The 18,569-nt window shown below is 47.8% G+C and overlaps 1 protein-coding gene across 1 annotated transcript in view; it reads left to right on the top strand.

Moving 5' to 3' along the window:
- Positions 1-5,659, top strand: part of RNGTT (RNA guanylyltransferase and 5'-phosphatase) — a 250,474-nt gene extending 244,815 nt beyond the window's left edge. Inside the window, exon 15 of the mRNA XM_079939773.1 lies at positions 5,592-5,659. Coding sequence (XP_079795899.1) covers positions 5,592-5,597 — 6 coding nt within the window. The 3' untranslated portion in view covers positions 5,598-5,659. The remainder of the gene's footprint in view (positions 1-5,591) is intronic.
- The last annotated feature ends 12,910 nt before the right edge of the window (positions 5,660-18,569 follow it).

Raw genomic sequence — 18,569 nt, 5'->3', positions numbered from 1 at the left:
CTCCTTTTACCTCACCCACCCATCCACCCATCCACTCACCCACCCATCCAACTACCCATCCACCCACCCATCTATCCACTCATCCATCCATCCACTCACCCACGCACCCACCATCTATCCATCCTTTCATCCACTCATCCATCCATCCATCCACCCACCCACCATCTCTCCATCCTTTCATCCATTCACCCACCCACCATCTATCCATCCTTTCATCCATTCATCCATCCATCCACCCACCCACCCAGCTATCCATCCATCCATCTACCCATCCATCCCTCCATCCATCCACCCACCCACCCACTCACACATCTATCCATTTTGAGTAAAACTTCTCCAGTACCCTGAGTTCAAGCCTTCACCTGTAGGGATATAATCACCAAACATCACACAAGAAGTTCATTTTGCAGCTTATGTAGGCCAACTACATTTCTTTCACCGATGAGTGTGTCTGTACTTTTACGCTTACTGCCTAACCCTCAGAAAAACATGCTAAGGCCATGAAATTGACGACGGGAAGGGGAGAGGCATCAGGAGTGTGTGAGAGGATCGTGAACCCCTCCTAAGGTAACTAAAACAGGAAGTGCGCCCACATATTTTACACGGAGTTTGGGTTCCTTTGGGGTTTGGCTCAGGAAAAGGCCATTTTCTGCCCTTCTACTCCAAGCAGGTTTTGCTGTCCGTGGCAGGAGCAGGAAGCCCTTTTGGGAAGCAGGCAGGGGATGAAGGGGCACGTGTGTGACACGCAATCACCCCAAGCTTCACCCCTGCCCGGGGCCACACAGACGTGGATGGAGCCTGGGGAAGGGTGAAGCAGGCGGGTGTGCTCTGCCTGGCACCCGCCCAGATCCAGCTTTCACTCTCACCAGGCGCCGAAACTGGTTCTCACGTTCCTGAGAATGTTGGTCCGTTTACTCCTGTTCTGTTGCTCAGCAGCCAGACAGCGTGTGGTCTGAAATAACAAAACTGTACAAACGGTTCGGTCTCGAAGGAAATGCCTCGCCTAAGACATAATCTCAACGTGCCAGCTGTGGGCTGATCATTTTCCACACCCAAAACACACTGAACATGTTGGCTTTTAAGACACGTAAACAGTGGGAATGCGGGTCCACTTGCTCAGGCAGAAAGAGAAGGAGAGAAACCACCTCTCCTTTGGATGGCAATTCAGGCTGCTCAGCGGCTGCCCCGCGTTTTCTCTGCAGAGTTTGCCTGGCTGCTCGGGAAGGCGGCTGTGCTTTGTCAGAAGGGCTGGTCTCTGAAAGGCTGGGCGTCTTTACCCAGCCTCCCCGGAGAGCCGGCTTTGCGGTGATGATGAGCTCCTGGGCTGAGTGGTTCAAGCCAGTCTCCTCCCTACAAATCTGCAGGGAATCGCTTCCTCCTGTAACTTTCTCTGCTCTTGTTATTTGGTTTTGCTCGCTGCCTTTTCAGCTTGTTCGTTGTTTGCATATACAAATGCGACTGATTTTTGTGTGTTGCCTTTGCATCCTGCTACTTTGATGAATTCATTTATTCGTTCTAACAGTGTGTGTGTGTGTGTGTGTGTGTGGAATCTTTATAGGGTTTTCTACATAAAAATCATATTATCTGCAAACAGAGATAATTTTACTTTCTACGTTCCAGTTTAGATGACTTTTATTTCTTTTTATTGCCTAATGTCTGGCTAGGACTTCTAGTACTATGTTGAATAAAAGTGGTGTAAGTGGGCATATATTTGCAGAATCATATATCTGACAAAGAACTTACAGTTCAGAATATATCAAGAACTTGTTAACCTTGACAGTAAAACAAGGTACAGATCTTCCTCAACTTATGATTGGGTTACATCCAGATAAACCCATCACAAGTTGAAAATACCGTTAAGACAAAAATGCATTTAATACACCTAACCCACTTAACGTCATCGCTTAGCCTCACCTACCTTGAATGTGCTCAGAACACTTACCTTAGCCTCCAGTTGGGCAAAACCATCTAATGCAAAGCCTATTTTACAATAAAGTGTTGACTATCTCATGTAACTTATTGAGTAATGTCCCGAAAGTGAAAAAACAATGGTTGTGTGGGTACGGAATGGTTGTTAAGTGTATGGGGTGTTTACCCTGGTGATCGTGTGGCTGACAGGGAGTGGCTGCCTCTGTCCAGCATCAGGAGACAGTATATGTTATCATGCGATTCCGTTCGTGTTAGGATTCCTATTCATCCTGCGTGAAACTTTTAGGAGTTAAGCTATTTTAAGCTATGTTATGTGGTTCAAAAGAGTCACAGCGGTCAAGGTAAACTTCCACATTAGTTGTTTTGAAACGTCCAGTGTAGGACCGCGAGTGTCTCAGAGGGATAAATGAAGAGTGTTACTTTACATAAGATATTTGTTTGGCAACATAAGTCAGAGGAAAGGAAGGAGTGACTTAGAGAGACAAGACCCCAGGGGTGTAACCTTACACCGTACTGGCAGACTCCTTAAAAAGAGTCCACGGAGTTGAGCTCTTCACGGGAGTACCCGACTCCACGCTGCTGAGAGCTGTTCCAGATGGACCTGCCCGAGTTCCTGTTGGAGCCGAGGGAAGGACCAGAGACCGCTGCCTGTGCTGAGATGCCTCCTTTCGGGACTTCTCCTTGGAGCGGTCGGTGCATTACCCCTTTCTATTTTCTCTACTTTGACTAACCTGTGCTGCGTGTTAATTGTGTGTAAGAAACGGAGTGATCTGTGAATTGAAGACTGGCTACGGTTTGTGTATCTCCAATCCCGCCATTCTTACCTGGTCCCACCACGGGGCTTTGTGACAGACAGCATCGTACTGCCTGTCCCTAGCCTGGGAAAAGACCAAAATTCAAATTCGTGCGTACAATTCCCACTGAACATGTGTCACTTTCACCCCGTCGTAAACTCAAAAAATCTTAGGTTGAGCCATCCTGAGTCAGGGACTGTCTGTAATTAGAAAGTGGGCAGAAGACTTGAATGCCATTTCTCCAGATAGAACATGTGGATGGCAAATAGGCATACGTAAAGAAGTTCACCGTTGTTAGCCATTAGAGAATTACAAATTAAACCATGAGGAGATACGATTATACACGAAGTAGAATGGCTAAAATTAAAAATATTGACAATACCAATTGTTGGAAAGGATGGGAATCAACTGAAACTCTCACACGCTGCTTAGTGGGATATAAAATGGTGAGGCCACTCTGGAAAACCATTTTCTTGTGCAGTTAAACATATACTTACCACGTGACCCAGCAATCACACTCCTGGGTATTTATCCTAGATAAATGAAAGCTCATCAAACACAAACACCTATGCACAAATGTTTATAGTAGTACACGAATATTTATAGCAACCTTGTTTGTAACAGACAAAAACTGGAAACAGACGTTCTTTAATGGTAAATGATTAAACAAACTGTGGTACATTCGTGCCATGGGTCTACTTAGCAGTAAAAAAAAAGGGATGAAACTATTGATACATACAACCGCTTGGCTGGCTCTTGAGGGCATTATCCTCAGTGAAAAAAGAACCCTAAAGTGTTTACAAATTATATGACTTAGTTTATATTACATTTTTAAAATTACAAAATTATAGTAATGGAGAACAGATCAGTGAGTGCCAGGGGGAGGGCCCTAAAAGGATAGGCAAAGGGTTTTCACTCTGGGGACAGAACACCTCCGTACCCTGAATAGGATAGCGTTTACATGAGTATATCCATGTGCTAACTTGGTGAAATCTGAATACGGTCTGTAGTTTTAGTTAATAATATTGTACTAATATCCTTTTCCTGGTTTTAAAACTGTGCTCTGGTGACTTCCCTGGTGGTCCAGTGGCTAAGGCTCCGAGCTCCCAATGCAGGGGGCCTGGGTTCGATCCCTGGTCAGGGAACTAGATCCCACGTGCCGCAACTAAAGCTTCTGCATGCCGCCACTAAATATCCCGCGTGCTGCAACTGGGACCGGTGCCGCCGAATAAATAAATAAATAGTAAAAAAAATAACGAGCTCTGGTTGTGTAAGATGTTATAATTTGAGGAACCTGGGTGAAGGGTACCAACGAACTCTCTACTATTTTTGCAACTTCTTGTGCGTCTAACATTATTTCAAAATAGAAAGCAAAAAACAAAAGACCGAACAGGCACCCTTTCTGAGCATTGCTCTGCAAATAAACATGCAGCGTCCCTGGTTTAGCTTGGAACTTAGGGCTGAAGGACCCTCTCCCGCCTCTCTTCCCTTTGGGCCATCAAATTTACCCAATTTCTGGAAGAACATTGTGAGAGCAGTTCAAACAAACACAGTCGTGCTCAAAAAATATGTGTGTGAGAAGTGGAGGATCCCTTTCAGGTGCTGTAGCATCTTTAACTTGCTTCTTCCAGCTGCTGCTCTCGTGGACGTTATTGAAGACCAATGTGTGGGACTTGATGCCTAATTTTTAAAAATAAATTTATTTATTTACTTTTGGCTGTGTTGGGTCTTCGTTGCCGCGAGGGGGCTTTCTCTAGTTACGGCGAGCCGGGGCTACTCTTCGTTGCGGTGCGCGGGCCTCTCATTGCTGTGGCTTCTCTTGTTGCAGAGCACTGGCCCTGGGCATTCCCGCTTCAGTAGTTGTGGCACGCGGGCTCAGTAGTTGTGGCTCGAGGGCTCTAGGGTGCAAGCTCAGTAGTTGTGGTGCACGGGCTTAGTTGCTCTGTGGCATGTGGGATCTTCCCAGCCCAGGGCTCAAACCCGTGTCCCCTGCATTGGTAGGCAGATTCTTAACCACTGCGCCACCAGGGAAGTGCTTGGTGCTTACGCCTAATTTTGACCAATTAGCGTGTGTTCGCCAAACACAAAGTTTGTGCAAAAAATGTTATTTATGTATTATTTTGGCACCTATATGTGTTTAAACACCAACAGATGTCAAGGCTGTGCTCAGGAGGGTATAGGGACCAGGTAAAAACCCCAGGCTCAGAATCCAGGGCAACTTGCTCTGTGTCCCCTTGCTGCCCTGGACACTCTCCCCTCTGTGCTCGAATAGATGCTGTCACATTTGCTCGGGTTTTTTATATGTGTCCCTCGTCAGTGGGGCAAAGATCCTGCCTTCTGGAAGTCTGCATCCAAGCCACTATTAACATCTGCCGTCAGGACTAGGTCCTGTGATGGTCACTAGATTTCCGTCCCAGCTGGCGTCATCACAACTGCCTTTGAGATGCTGCTTAGACGGGATCCCCCCAGACTGTCTGGTTACCCAGTCTGGGTGTTACCGTCTCAACCACAGAACCTCACAGGAAGACCTGTCAAACGGTAAAGCAAAACCGAGATGCAGCCTATGGTGGCAGAGGCTGCTAACGCCAGCCCCAATCCCTTCTCCTCTTCTTCCTTTGTAGAGGCAGCCCAGCCCTATTGACTGTGGGAGGTGGCAATGTGCTCAGCTAATAGACCGCGTTTCCCAGCTTCCTGTGTATCTAGGTGTGGCCACGTGACTAGGTTTTAGCCAGTGAGATATACAGAGATGTTATTGGGTGGGACTTCTGAGAAAACTTACAAAATAGGCAATTGTGAAGTGCCTTTTTTTTTCCTTTTTTAAAAAAAATATCCCTTCCCTCTTTCTTCTGCCTCCTACCTGGAATCCAGATGTGATAGTTGGTGTTCCAGCATCAATCTCTGCTCATGAGGTGACCTTCAGGATGAAAGCCAGCGGCTAAAGATACAGAACCATGCATTTACAGCAACATGGATGGACCTAGAGATGATCATACTGAGTGAAGTAAGTCAGGCAGAGAAAGACAAACATCATATGATATCACTTCCATGTGGAATCTAAAAAAATAACACAGATCAACTTGTTTACTAAACAGACTCACAGACACAGAAAACAAATTTATGGTTACCAAGGGGGAAAGGGGAGGGGGAGGGATAAATTAGGAGTATGGGAGTAATGGATACACACGACTATATATAAAATAGACACCAAGGATTTACTTATGGCACAGGGAACTATATTCAATATTTTGTAATATCCTATAATGGAAAAGAATCTGAAGCTGTACACCTGAAACTAACACCATATTGTAAATCAACCTATAGTTTAATTTTTAAAAAAGATACAGAAGCAAGAGATGGAAGGAGCCTTGGTTTCTGATGCACATTGCCATGCCAGCCCTGGACTGCCATCTGTGAATGTTAACGTGAGAGAAAAATAAACTTCTCGTCTTTGCTCTTACTAGTTGTCATACACAATTCCTAAAAGATACACTCCTGGGTGAGGTCTTGCCCTGGCCTATGAGCCTTGGGACCTATTACAAACGGGGACGAAGTCACTGTGGCAGGGCCCCTGGCCTCAGTGAACATGTGCTGATTTCCAGGGAACAGGTGCTGACGTGTTTGAAGAGCAAAGTTAGGAAGCGTAACTGAGAGGAGTGTGGAGCAGAGGGAGAGGATAGACTTTGCCCTGAGAAGGATGAGGGCGTGAGGACTGACTGTGCGTGAACTCTAGGCCGTACTTTTGGCATCCGTGGGCATGGGGGCACCTGCTTCTCCACCCCAAGGCTTTCTGAGTCACTCCCTCCGCCTAATAGGTCCTGGGTACGGAGCTCCTACGACACCCTCCAGACCCAGCCCGCGGGGAAGGCATCTCTGGCCCCCGTGAAATGAAACGTGCGAGCAGGGCCACCGCGATAGGACTCCTTGAAGGACAAATCTTTGGTGACTCACTGCTTGATTTCCTGAGGCACTCGCAGGGAAGACGCATTAGACAGCAGCCGGCTTTTTGCCTGATGTTAAGCCCAGGCTCTGATTTTAAAGAGAAATGGGATGTGCAGGGAGGGGAGAATCAAATGCATTGGGAGCTAGGGGTTTACAGGTCAACGTGCAAGGCTGAGGACGGCTCGAGGCAGAGGAGGACATGTGTGTAGGTTGCAAAGTCTGTGTCCAGATCTCTGTGCCAGGGGACAATGAGAAGAAAGCAGCTCTTCTCTTGCTGGGGGTCATCATGGCTCTGACTGGTGACACGTCCATGGAACGCGTCCTTCTCGCTGCCGGGCTCATTTGCCCCCTTGCCCTTGGGCCCCTGCCCTCTGCTCTAATGGGGCAGCCACGGTGGACTTGCTTCTGGCCGTGATGAGTTTTATGGCTTCCAAATACAGTAAAGTTTGGCTTGTTTCTGCAAGAAATGACATATTATCTCCTTCCTCTCACCCTCCCCTGCCCCCTCGGCAGTTGGCTTTATTTTACAGTTTAGTCTTGTTGGGGCCATCACACCCCAGGGCGGCCGGGGGTGGGCAGTGAGCCGATCTGGGCCGGGCCTTGCTGGTACTAATACAACTGGAAGGCACAATTATGCTCCCCTTTCGCTCGAGATAGGAATTTAAATTAAACCTCATTTAGCCGGGCGCTGCTTTTGATTTATCGGCAGATGCCTCTCGCCGTTTGAGCCTTGTTAAATTGCTAGCAAACACTTCACTGACCAGCTGTTCCTATTAAGCAGAAAGTGCACTGCGGAGCGGGGTCAATCCCCTTGCACTTTGAATGGTCCTTAGATGTCATCCCTGTGCAGTGGCCACAGGGAGGGGATTGCCCCCTGCCCCCTGGGAGCTGGCCGGTTAATGGCAGGGAGGGAATCTTATGCTATGGGTGGAGAGAGAACGGGGCTGGCTGCCCCGGTCAGGGAAAGGATGCTCTGTTCTGCATGCACCGGTCCCGCCCAGCTAGACTTGGGATGAAGGCAAAGGCCTGATGCCCAGCCCCACAGGTGGGTACCTGCCCTGTGGATAATGAGCCCAGCACACGTAGAACACTCTCCCCGACTGCCAGCCAAGGATGTGGCTTTGCTGAGCCAGAGTTAGCCTAGCAAAGCCCAGGCAGAGGTGCCGCTTATTGTGTGTTACCCATGTGTTCCCCGGAGGAAGGGGGGTGCATGCGCTCTCATCAACTGACTCACAGTCATTCCTGCGACATGTACTGAGCGTCCCTTTGGTGAGAAGCCCAGGGCTGTCCACCTGCCTTTGCTGCATCTTTGCGTGATTACGAGAGCGTCTGTATCCTCCCGCTGAGCACAGCCCTGGGCAGGGCTGGGGCCCGGCACGCAACCTTTGTGCGCAGCTCCACCTCCACTCCCGGCCTCTGGGGGAAGCCTTCGTGCAGTGCGGGAGCCGCACTACTGCGCGGGGACCCCCGTCAGTCCCCGCTAGCACGGAGGGAGCTTGGCTGGCTGCCTAGCTTTTTACCTCCACAATACACTTTCCCCACTCCCCAGTGGGCACTCATGCCCACCTATCTCCTGCCCTCACTCCCTTTCTTTCCCCAGACCGGAGCCCCCTGCTCCCCCACCACTCCCCACCCAGGTCGTGAGCAGCCCCTTCCCTGGGAGCTGAGTACAGATCGGAGTGGCCCTTGGGAGCCTGGAATGAGGCCACCCAATACTGAGCTTAGGGCCTGGCCCTTGGATCAGGGCTGTGTGGGGCTCGTGTGCCAGACCTGGGGGCCAGGGAAGCCCTGCTTCTGAGTGTTGGTGGCGAGGACGGTGGTGGTCCCAACGCATGGACCCAGAGAGACCCAGAAATCACAGGCTCCACCACTGTCCTTACCTGAGATTCTTGTTTCAGGCAGCAGAGGCGTTGCTGTGGTTTTAGAAATTTCAGTAAAATGTCTCAAAGGTCAGATCCAGAGAATGCAGGGAGATCCTTCCCCTCTCTGAGCTCAGCCTAGGACCCCTCACCCGGCAGCTGCGGACCCACGAGCCAGGGCCAGGTCTGGTTGGAACGGCATGGGGGGTTTTTAACATGACTTGGGAGTCCGGCCACATCCTGGCCCTGGTCTCAGAGAGAAACTCCACAAAGATTCTTGAAGACCTAATAGCAAAGTATCTCCTCCCATCCCCTCCCTTTCCTGTGCCCTCACAATGAACAGACAAGCAACATAAAACAAAGCCCGGGCCAGGGGGCTCCTGGATGTAACCTGTCCAGAGACAGCGTTATCGTCCCCGATCTCATGGTCAGACCTTCAAGGAGGGAGGGCGTTGGTCTGTGAGAAAACCCCAGGCTCCTGCACTCATTCCCGTTTCAACCCTGCATCTCCTCATATCTACGCTGCTTTCCTGAGATGCCACAGGAAGGCACATGCAGTGGTCCAGGGGTGTGGGAGGAGGTGTGTTCTCGGGCTGCTCTGATGATGCTCAAAATTTTACTGACCATTTCAGTGCCTGCAACAGGCAGCCCTGGTATTTCCAAAGAAAAACTACTCCTTCCCTTGCGGGATCTGTTCATTCAGTGCAAGCCTTATTTTCCACCTCGGTAAGGGTGTTTATTGTTGTTTTATTTTTTTCTGCTTTGTGAATGATGTCTTTTTCAAAGATGTTGGTATTTTTTTTTGCGGTATGCAGGCCTCTCACCGCTGTGGCCTCTCCCGCCGCGGAGCACAGGCTCCGGACGCGCAGGCCCAGCGGCCATGGCTCACGGGCCCAGCCGCTACGCGGCATGTGGGATCCTCCCGGACCGGGGCACAAAACCGTGTCCCCTGCATCGGCAGGCGGACTCTCAAACACTGCGCCACCAGGGAAGCCCAAGATGTCGGTATTTTTTGCTCCCTTCCCCTGCTGAGGGGCACTGGGCAGCTCAGCCCATACACACCCTGACCTCCTTGCTCAAAGCAATCCCCTGTTAGTCTGGTTTGGGTGATTTTCTCTGAGTGCAGTTCCCGGCGTTTTCCCTCCTAAAACTCATCTGCCATTTTGCTGTCCACTCACGGCCTTGAAATATTTCCTGCAATTTGGTCCCTTTTGCGCCACGATTCCTTGCAGACTTTGAGATTTTGTCCCCGCTTTCAGCCTTGTTACAAATAGCTAAGTGTGTTCTCATCTGAGAGTCAGGCTGCCTGTCTGCATCCTGTAGGCTCCATTTGCTGTACTTTTCTTTGTTTTCCATTGGCTCTAAAAATAATAATAATAATAATAATGTTTGTTCCTTAGGCACAGGGGAGGGAGGGACAGAGTTTCAGCCTCCTGCCTGCCCCCCATCTTCACACACACCGGGTCCAGCTTTGCCCCACTTTCAGGAGGCAGCACGAGACAGCAGACGGGTTAGGGACCGTGGAGTCAGACCTGGGTTGACTCTCAGCCCCTTTCTAGCTATGTTATCTTGGGCAACTTAATTAACCCTCTGAGCCTCAGTTTCTCGGTATGAGATGGGGATAAAAATCTCTGCTTCATAGGATACTCAAAGAACACAGGACGGAGCCCTTTGATGGCCAGGGGTGAGGGATGGGTAGTTTACTTCCCAGGTGCCCCGGCCTCCCTTTGCTTCTGTCTTCATACTAAAATCCAGAGAAACTCTTAAAAATGTAGTTTTAAAAGGTGAGCTGCTTGTTCACCCATGTCCATAGCAGCATTATGAACAACAGACAAAAGGTGGAAGCAACCCAAGTGTCCAATGACAGATGAGTGGATAAACAAGGTGTGGTACGTCCATACAATGGAGTATTATTCAGCCTTGAAAAGGAGGGAAATTCTAATGTTTACCACATGGATGAACCTTGAAGACATTACGGGAAGTGAAATGAGCCAGTCACGAAAAGACAAGCACGGTGTGGTTCTACTTATAGGAGGTACTTAGAATAGTAAAATCTATAGGGACAGAAAGTAGGATGGTGGTTGAAAGGGAGAGGGTCAGAGAATGGGGAATTATTGTTCAATGTACAGAGTTTCCGTTTTTCAAGGTGAAAAAAGCTCTAGAGGTGGCTGGTGACATGTGACATTCACAACGGTGTGAATGTGCTTAACGCCACCAAACTGGACACTTCAACGTGGCTAAGATGGCCAGCTCTCCGTCATGGGTATTTTACTACCATTAAAAATAGGAACGATGAGCTGGCCATGCTTTTGAGCTATGCTGTCTTTTAACTGTCTGCCAGTCGAGAGGAAGCATTTTATTGTACTTCCATTTTTATTGTAGTAATACGTGCACACCAGCTGAAATACCCAAACTGCCCTGAGCTGAAAACTGGCCAACCCCTTTCTTGTCCAGCCTCACCCCACTGCTCCCCAGTCACTGTGAATTTGTTTAGCAGGGCAGCAGGGCTGCTTCCAAAAGCTTGGGGGACAGTCAGAGCAGACCATTTCCGGGCAGGCTCCAGGACCAAAGCTGTGAGGATGTAACTGTAAAATCAGGGGCCAAATCAGGCCCTCCTTTCAGGGAAGAGGCCGGGCTGCCGAAGAAGAGCCTACAGCTGGCCGGTGGGTGAGCTGCGCTGCGGGGAGAGGGACTGGTTGGCCTGTTCGGCTTCTTCTGGCTTCCTCCCAGTTATGTGAGCCCAGAGAATCATGCCTCCCGCCCACTGCCCCGTTTTGCCTAAGCTAAAAGAAACAGGAAGAGCAGAGGTGTGCCTGGAGGGGAAAATGCAAAAAAAAAAAAAAGTGCCTAGAAGGCCAGGATCCCTCTTGACGGACCAGCTGAAAGAATGTCTAGAAGACCAGGATCTCTGCGGACGAGCCAGGATGTGGTCCTGCCCGAGCCTTAGACTAGAGCAAACCGACTCTTCCAGCAACTGCCCGTGCAGAGACCTTATACCTTCATTTATTTCCTTTGTTCAAACACTTTCCGACGTTGACCGTGAAGGTGTGGAATGATATTCTGGAGTCATGCTGGGGCTTCCCTCTCCCCTCCCCAGGTCTTCTCCTTACTTCTGTGGATGAACAATCATGATGAACATTGCTACCGTCAAAGCTCTGTCACAGAGATCTCTGTAAAAAGAGACACTACCGGAGAGAGATGAATTATTTATTTCTCGGGGTCAGCAGATTTCAGAACAGGACATGAAGGCCTGACCCTGAGAGGCAGGCCTTGCTCCCAGGGCACTGTCCTGCTCAGGTTTAAGGGTGTGACCAACAGGCCTTCCTGCAGCCCAGTTTTTTGCCTGGGATAAAGCAGAGGGACATAGGGTGCGGGAATCACAGGCCTGAAAACAAATGTCCACGTCAGGCCATCATGCCGTCAAAGCGGGGCAGGTGGCCTTGGAAGATGTTCTTGACCTCGCGCAGAGTTTCACATTTATCTAATTCTCTAAAAGACCATTTTATACCAAGAGGTGATTATCAACTTTGTCCCATGGAAGTTATCGATGCCCTGACTTGGGGGCTGACACAGTCATGTGCAGTTTATGGCATCTGTCAGCCAGATGGAAGGGAAAAGCCATTGTGTACCAGTCAGCAGGCTGGGAGGAATGGGGGAGATTAGAACAAGCGATAGCCTCACTCCAAGGCTACCGGACTGAAGGGTGTCAGTCCGGGGCTCTCAGATTGTTAAGGAAAAGGAAAAGAGCATTATAAATCTTGACTCACTCTAAAAATGGACTGAGTCTGACTTGTAAACGCGTCTAGTATTGTTAAGATTTCCCCAAGCGTCTGGGAGGCCCAGGAGAGCAGAAAGAAAACAGATCTTTAGGCCAGAAGTCTGCTTTAATTCTGGTCAAAATGTGTTACCTTTCTGGAAATTCTCCCCGAGGACCCCAGTGTGTGGCTCTCACTGTTCTCTTTGGTGACACCCACATATCAAGGTTTTGAACTTTTAACTGACGTCTGGAATAGACACACTAATTATTGGAAACATTACATAAGTTCTGTTCAGGTCTCAAATGTCGTCGGTTGACGTTTATGTTCTAATGCAATTTATAACTCTTCACAGAAAGGTTAACATTTAATTAAAGTACTGAGGGAAATTGCCTTTTTGATAAACCTGGGCTTGTGCTTTTTTTCTGCCTGGAGTGGAGAAAAAAAATCATCTTCCATGATCTGTAAGCCTCTGGTTAAACACAGTCATTTCAGGACCCAGAGGGGAGCCAAAGGCAGAAGGAAAACAGGCATTTTTGCTCAAAATTTGCATCTCTGGGCCCTCAGAGAGTGGCTGCACCTGTTGAAAACTCTCCTGGCAAGGGAAGTGGTTGACTGGGCCACTCACCAAACGCAGGATTCTTCTTTTGTTTTTAGTCGGAAACCAATGAAGTTTAAGCTAAAGGTAGATTGCTGGTTGCTCGTTGAATTAATTACCCTGAAGAGAAACAGTACTAGTTATGAGAAGGAAACTTGCAAGGCTATAGGCTGGGGACCCACAAAGATGTTTTACATATTGCTTACAAGCTTCTTATAAGGAGGAAATCATTCTGTGGCCAAAAATAGTTCGACGAACTAACCCACTATTAAAAAATTAACAACTACTATGAATTCAACCCAGAGCGATGCCGCTCTTCACTCAGAGCAGAGCCCATCCCTCCTCTGGATCAGATTTTGAGCTGGGAGTGGGTGAGTGGGTGGGCGTCGGCCAGGGCCAGGGCTTTACTGACTGCAGGAGGCGGACAGTGGTCGTGATAGGGATACGTACCCAGGAAAACACGTGGAACAGAAATTTGCATCCCCTTTTGCATTTTCTTGGGCTTCGGTTATCAAATTGAATGTAGAGAAATGTTGCCTGTGACAATTTTTTTTTTTTTTACACAAGGGAAGAGTTTTCATGTTACAGAATATTGTTCAGTGCCAAATTCTATTTTCAGCTCCTTGCCTTATACAGAGCTTGCTGAAGGCATTAAAAATGAGGGCATAAGAGTTTTATCAGGATAAAAAAAATTTTTTTTTTAATTTAGCTCTTGTTTAAGAAACAAAACAACAGTAACAAATGCCCATCAGATGATTCCAAGGGCTGATAGCTTCTGAAAACTAATTTAAAAATAATAAAGAAACGTATATATAGATTAACCAAAAAAGTCAGTAATATATGGTATATGGAGATGGGCCAAATCACAAGAGATGGAAGTACATGGCAGCAAGGCTTATCTGGAACTGCCTTCCTGTTTGCTAGCATTACACAGTTCATGCATGATTACCAGCGAGCCCTAGACTTGGTGACTATTGTTGACAAATGCCTGATGGTTGTAAATCTGATGTGACTGGCTCTTGTGTGGTTCTTGTTATTTCTTTAGACACATCGTCTGATAATGAGCTTGTCCGTCTAATACATGTGCTCTATTGTAAACTGACTCAGAGGCTTCTAAGTGAATCTGGAAGAATCTGTATTGGACCAGGGCCCAAGACTATTTTTTTAGCACGTCTGATTTGGAAGTCAGAAATCCAGCCAAACCACAAATGAGCTAAATGATAGCAGGAAGCATAAGGGGATCATGGGTCTTAAGGAATAGGGAGAAGCCAGGATGGCCCTTTCTTAGTCTCTTGATACCAACTGGAGGGCAACGCATCAGCCTACATCACCTTAACACGTACAACAGCATCCACTCAGACGTGCATCTCTAGTGACCAAGAGCAGTGTCTCTCTCTAGAGCAGCATCCGGACCAGCTGTGTGATTTCTGGCGAGTTTCTTAACGCTTCTGTATCTCAGTGTCCACAGTGATAAATGGGGATCTTAATGGGATCTACCTCACGGGGTCGTCACGAGGATGAAATGAGTTAACATATGTAAAGGACAGTGCCTGGCACCCAGCTCAGTAAATGTTAGCTCTCATCATCATTATGCATTAACTTGGTTTATGTGTCAGGGGAGGAGGGGCTGATCTTTGGTTAAATCTCCTGAACAAGAACTGCCAGACCTTGGCGTTTGGCAGGGCAAGTGAGAAAGAGGTTAATTGTTTTAGCCTTTCTAAAAGAGCTCTGATGGGGCACATCAGCCTTGGCAAATGAACTAGGAACAGATAAATACACTGAATGCTTTTGGTCACATCCTCTATTATTAGTAAGAAGCACATTTCCTTTTGGGGTGAACACTGGGGACAAAAATAAGGCTCTTGAGATTACCACCCCTTTATTAATGCCTTTGAAGCACTTGGGCTTGCATTGAGGCCGACTGGCAAATGCATCCTCATAAAAAAGCAAATGTGGTGCATTTAGGATCCTCTTTGAGCAGGAGAGAAGGGGGATTTTGGCACTGGAAATGCAATGCATGATCTCCACAGTGGTTATTAACATTCTTAGACGGGGGGAAGTGATTCAGGTCACAGCTCTTAGGGGTCATGAGGTAGGGAGCAGCTGAATGTTATTTTGAGTCTTCCAGAAGGATCTGCAGGCATGTGGGCGCACATTTGCTGTCTATGTGCAGGCCGAGTTACCTTTTTTTTTTTTTAAAGTATTATTATTTATTTATTTACTTTTGGCTGTGTTGGGTCTTTGTTTTTGCGTGGGCTTTCTCTAGTTGCAGCGAGCAGGGGCCACTCTTTGTCGTGGTGCGCGGGCTTCTCATAGCGGTGGCTTGTCTTTGTTGCGGAGCACGGGCTCTAGGCACGCGGGCTTCAATAGTTGTGGCACGTGGGGCTCAGTAGTTGTGGCTCGCGGGCTCTAGAGCGCAGGCTCAGTAGTTGTGGCGCATGGGCTTAGTTGCTCCACGGCATGTGGGATCTTCCTGGACCAGGGCTTGAACCCGTGTCCCCTACATTGGCAGGCGGATTCTTAACCACTGTGCCACCAGGGAAGTCCCAGATTTACCTTTAATCGCAAATGACTTCACCGGAGCCTCTTTCTCAACTTCAGCAGGTAGATATTATATCTTTCAGTGAGTTTCACTTTTATTTGGAACCACTGAAAGAATAAGAAAAAGAAAAATCAAAGCATTGCCTAGGGCTTCCCTGGTGGCGCAGTGGTTAAGAACCCGCCTGCCAATGCAGGGAACACAGGTTTGAGCCCTGGTCCGGGAAGATCCCACATGCTGCAGAGCAACTAAGCCCGTGTGCCACAACTACGGAGCCTGTGCTCTAGAGCCTGTGAGGCACAACTACTGAAGCCCACGCGCCTAGAGCCTGTGCTCTGCAAAAAAAGAAGCCAGTGCAATGAGAAACCCGCGTACCGCACGAAGAGTAGCCTCTGCTCGATGCAACTAGAGGAAGCCCGCGTGCAGCAACAAAGACCCAACGCAGCCAAAAATAAATAAATAAATTTATTTAAAAAAAAAAAAAAAAGCATTGCCTAATGGCATGATTCTCCCCAAATCCTTTAAATCAATCTTGCCTTTCCCAGCATTACCAAGCTTTGTGACTGATTGCATCATGAGAGTTCACAAAGCTGGAAAGAATTTTTCTGAGTATTCAGAGTTTTCATCTGAAGAGAAGCCTGCCACACCATGGGTGTTTGTCTAGGACCACCAGCCATGCTCCAGGAACAGGGGAACAGTGGGATGCCCTTCGGTACAAGGAGTTCTCAAGCAGCTTTGCAAATTGGAAAGAGACAAGTCCTCCTCACAACTTCCTCTATCACCTCATTTCTGCCCTGAGCTGAGGATTTGCAGATATAGGTGAAATGAAGCTGGGTGGATTTTGGCCAAATGCCTCAGGAAAAAGATCAGCTGCTTCCAAAAGCATTTTCTTTAAAACTTAACATGGGGCTTCCCTGGTGGCGCAGTGGTTGAGAGTCCACCTGCCGATGCAGGGGACACGGGTTCGTGCCCCTGTCCGGGAGGATCCCACATGCTGCGGAGCGGCTGGGCCCGTGAGCGCGTCCGGAGCCTGTGCTCCGCAACGGGAGAGGCCACAAGAGTGAGAGGCCCGCGTACCACAAAAAAAAAAAAACAAAAAAAACTTAACATAGAAACCTAAAATAGATTCATTTACCTCTCAAGATGGTTTCTGGCTACAAACGTAGGTATAACAAATTTGGTCCCATCATGCTGCAAGAAACTAACAATGAATTCACTGCCACCACGATGGTTCTAGAACTCCTGAGTTCAATTTGGGAACATACAAGGCTTGGATATTTTAAAGTTAGAGTCATACACTGAAATGAAGTTCCAAAGAGAGACTGTGAGTTTCCTTTTCTTGGAGATTTTGAGAAGAGCCGAGACTGCAGGGGAGAGCAGATACTGGGAGCTGAGGGGAAATTGCTAGCTTCATTCTTTTCTATGATTCCATAAACTTCAGCCAGAGACTTGCCTTTGTTAGGTACTCAAGTTACATTTAACACAAACCCAGCGACTAGAGGGCTGATTCAGTATTTAAATTGTTCTGGAAAACTTTTTAAAAACTGCTTTTGCATTGATATTTTACGGAGTAAGAAAAGACAATCACGGAAAAGCTCAACCGTGACCAGTACAAGTGGAAAAAACCCTGAGCATAACAATGAACGGCCTCTTGGGTGGAACTGCAAGAAGACAGCCCAAGCTCTCCTCATCTGCATATGCAATTATGTATGGATGAAAAATTACAGGGGCTAATAATTACAGCAGCAATTGTCCACTTGCAGAACAATTAGCCCTTTGCTCCTCATTCTGAGAAAGTGACTAATTGTACCCACAGCAAGCCAGCTATTGGTACATATGTTTTGGAATGAAATTTGATGCTTGTCAGAAAGTACCACCGAACGGAGCATGGAATCTAGCATTGCCATGAGCCCCAGTGCCCAGAGATCCAAGGCTTTGACATACCCACCTTCTAGCCCAGGACAGGCCCAGGTATGCAGGCAAGTGGGTAAGGATGCTAATGCTGGAGTTCTTGTGGACCATATCATGCCATCTCTAAATATAAAAAATGAGGAAACTAAAAACAGACTCAGGTAATGATAGCAATTATACTTAATGAGTACCTTTCATCGGCGATCATAAACGTCTTCTAGTTCAACTTCACAGCCTCCTTTGAGATGGAAGGGAAAAATATTTGTAAGCTCAACTTTACTTTTCAGGCAAAGAAACCGAAGTACTTTAGGTAGTGGTGAATAGTGTTATGTTTGAATTGGAGAAAGGATAAATCCGAAAGACTTCTGATTTCTTGCTCCAGAAATTACTCGTGTTTCTTAGGTAACCTTTTTTCAAGGGAAGGTATGTAATGTGTCAAGCGAGTTAGAGATGGGCTGAAAGAGACCCCCACCCCTACCCCCAACACACTCACATTCACAGTGGGGTTCCAGTAGCTTCCTGGTTTGATCAGCCAAGAATACGAAGTCTTAAGAATTGTGAGGGGACACAGGGCAGAAGAGACGGCACACCTCTGGGTGGCCTCCTGTGGCCCTGGGTTTCCTTGTGGGACACACAGCTCCTGGCAACACTGTCCACACACCCAGGTCCCCATCAGTTCTTGCTGCTGTACAGACCTCAGACCTGAGCTCACATCACCGTACCAGAAGGTGTTACTTAAGCAGCCATGCGTTTCCATTTGAGGGACAGTCACATTTATCCTTGACTGTCTTCCAGAACACAGAGTCAGGGCCCTGGGGCTCCTGAACGTTCTTTTTGCCTCCAGCCTTTCAGAATCATGGAGCCCCCCAGCCTCTGACTCTGAGTATATTCCTTTTTTGTCTGGGTTTTTTAACAGTTTGGTCTGAGGACTTGATTACAAATCTATTTGACTGAAGTGCACCTCTTGACCCTGGGTGGCTAGCCCGTTATTTGTTTGTTTGTTTTTGCATTTGCTGTTATCAGACAGTGTATATCAGACAATGCATCGGTGAACCAGTATATGGAGCCCTGTAAAGTGTGGGCCCTGGCGGGCTCATCTCACCCAGGGTTAAGGGCAGTGCTGCGGAAGCATGCAGTTTTCTCCTCCGCACTCTCTTTTTGTTTGAAAGCTGAGGAGTTCTTCATCTCCTTCTTCTAGTCAAGTCTCAGTGGACTTCCTTTCATTCCCCTGATTGGCTCATCCAG

This window comes from Stenella coeruleoalba, assembly GCF_951394435.1.
Source record: "Stenella coeruleoalba genome assembly, chromosome: 12".
In the NCBI taxonomy this organism is placed as follows: domain Eukaryota; kingdom Metazoa; phylum Chordata; class Mammalia; order Artiodactyla; family Delphinidae; genus Stenella; species Stenella coeruleoalba.
Note: the sequence above shows the minus strand (reverse complement) of the source record. Positions and strands in the feature narration are given on the sequence as shown.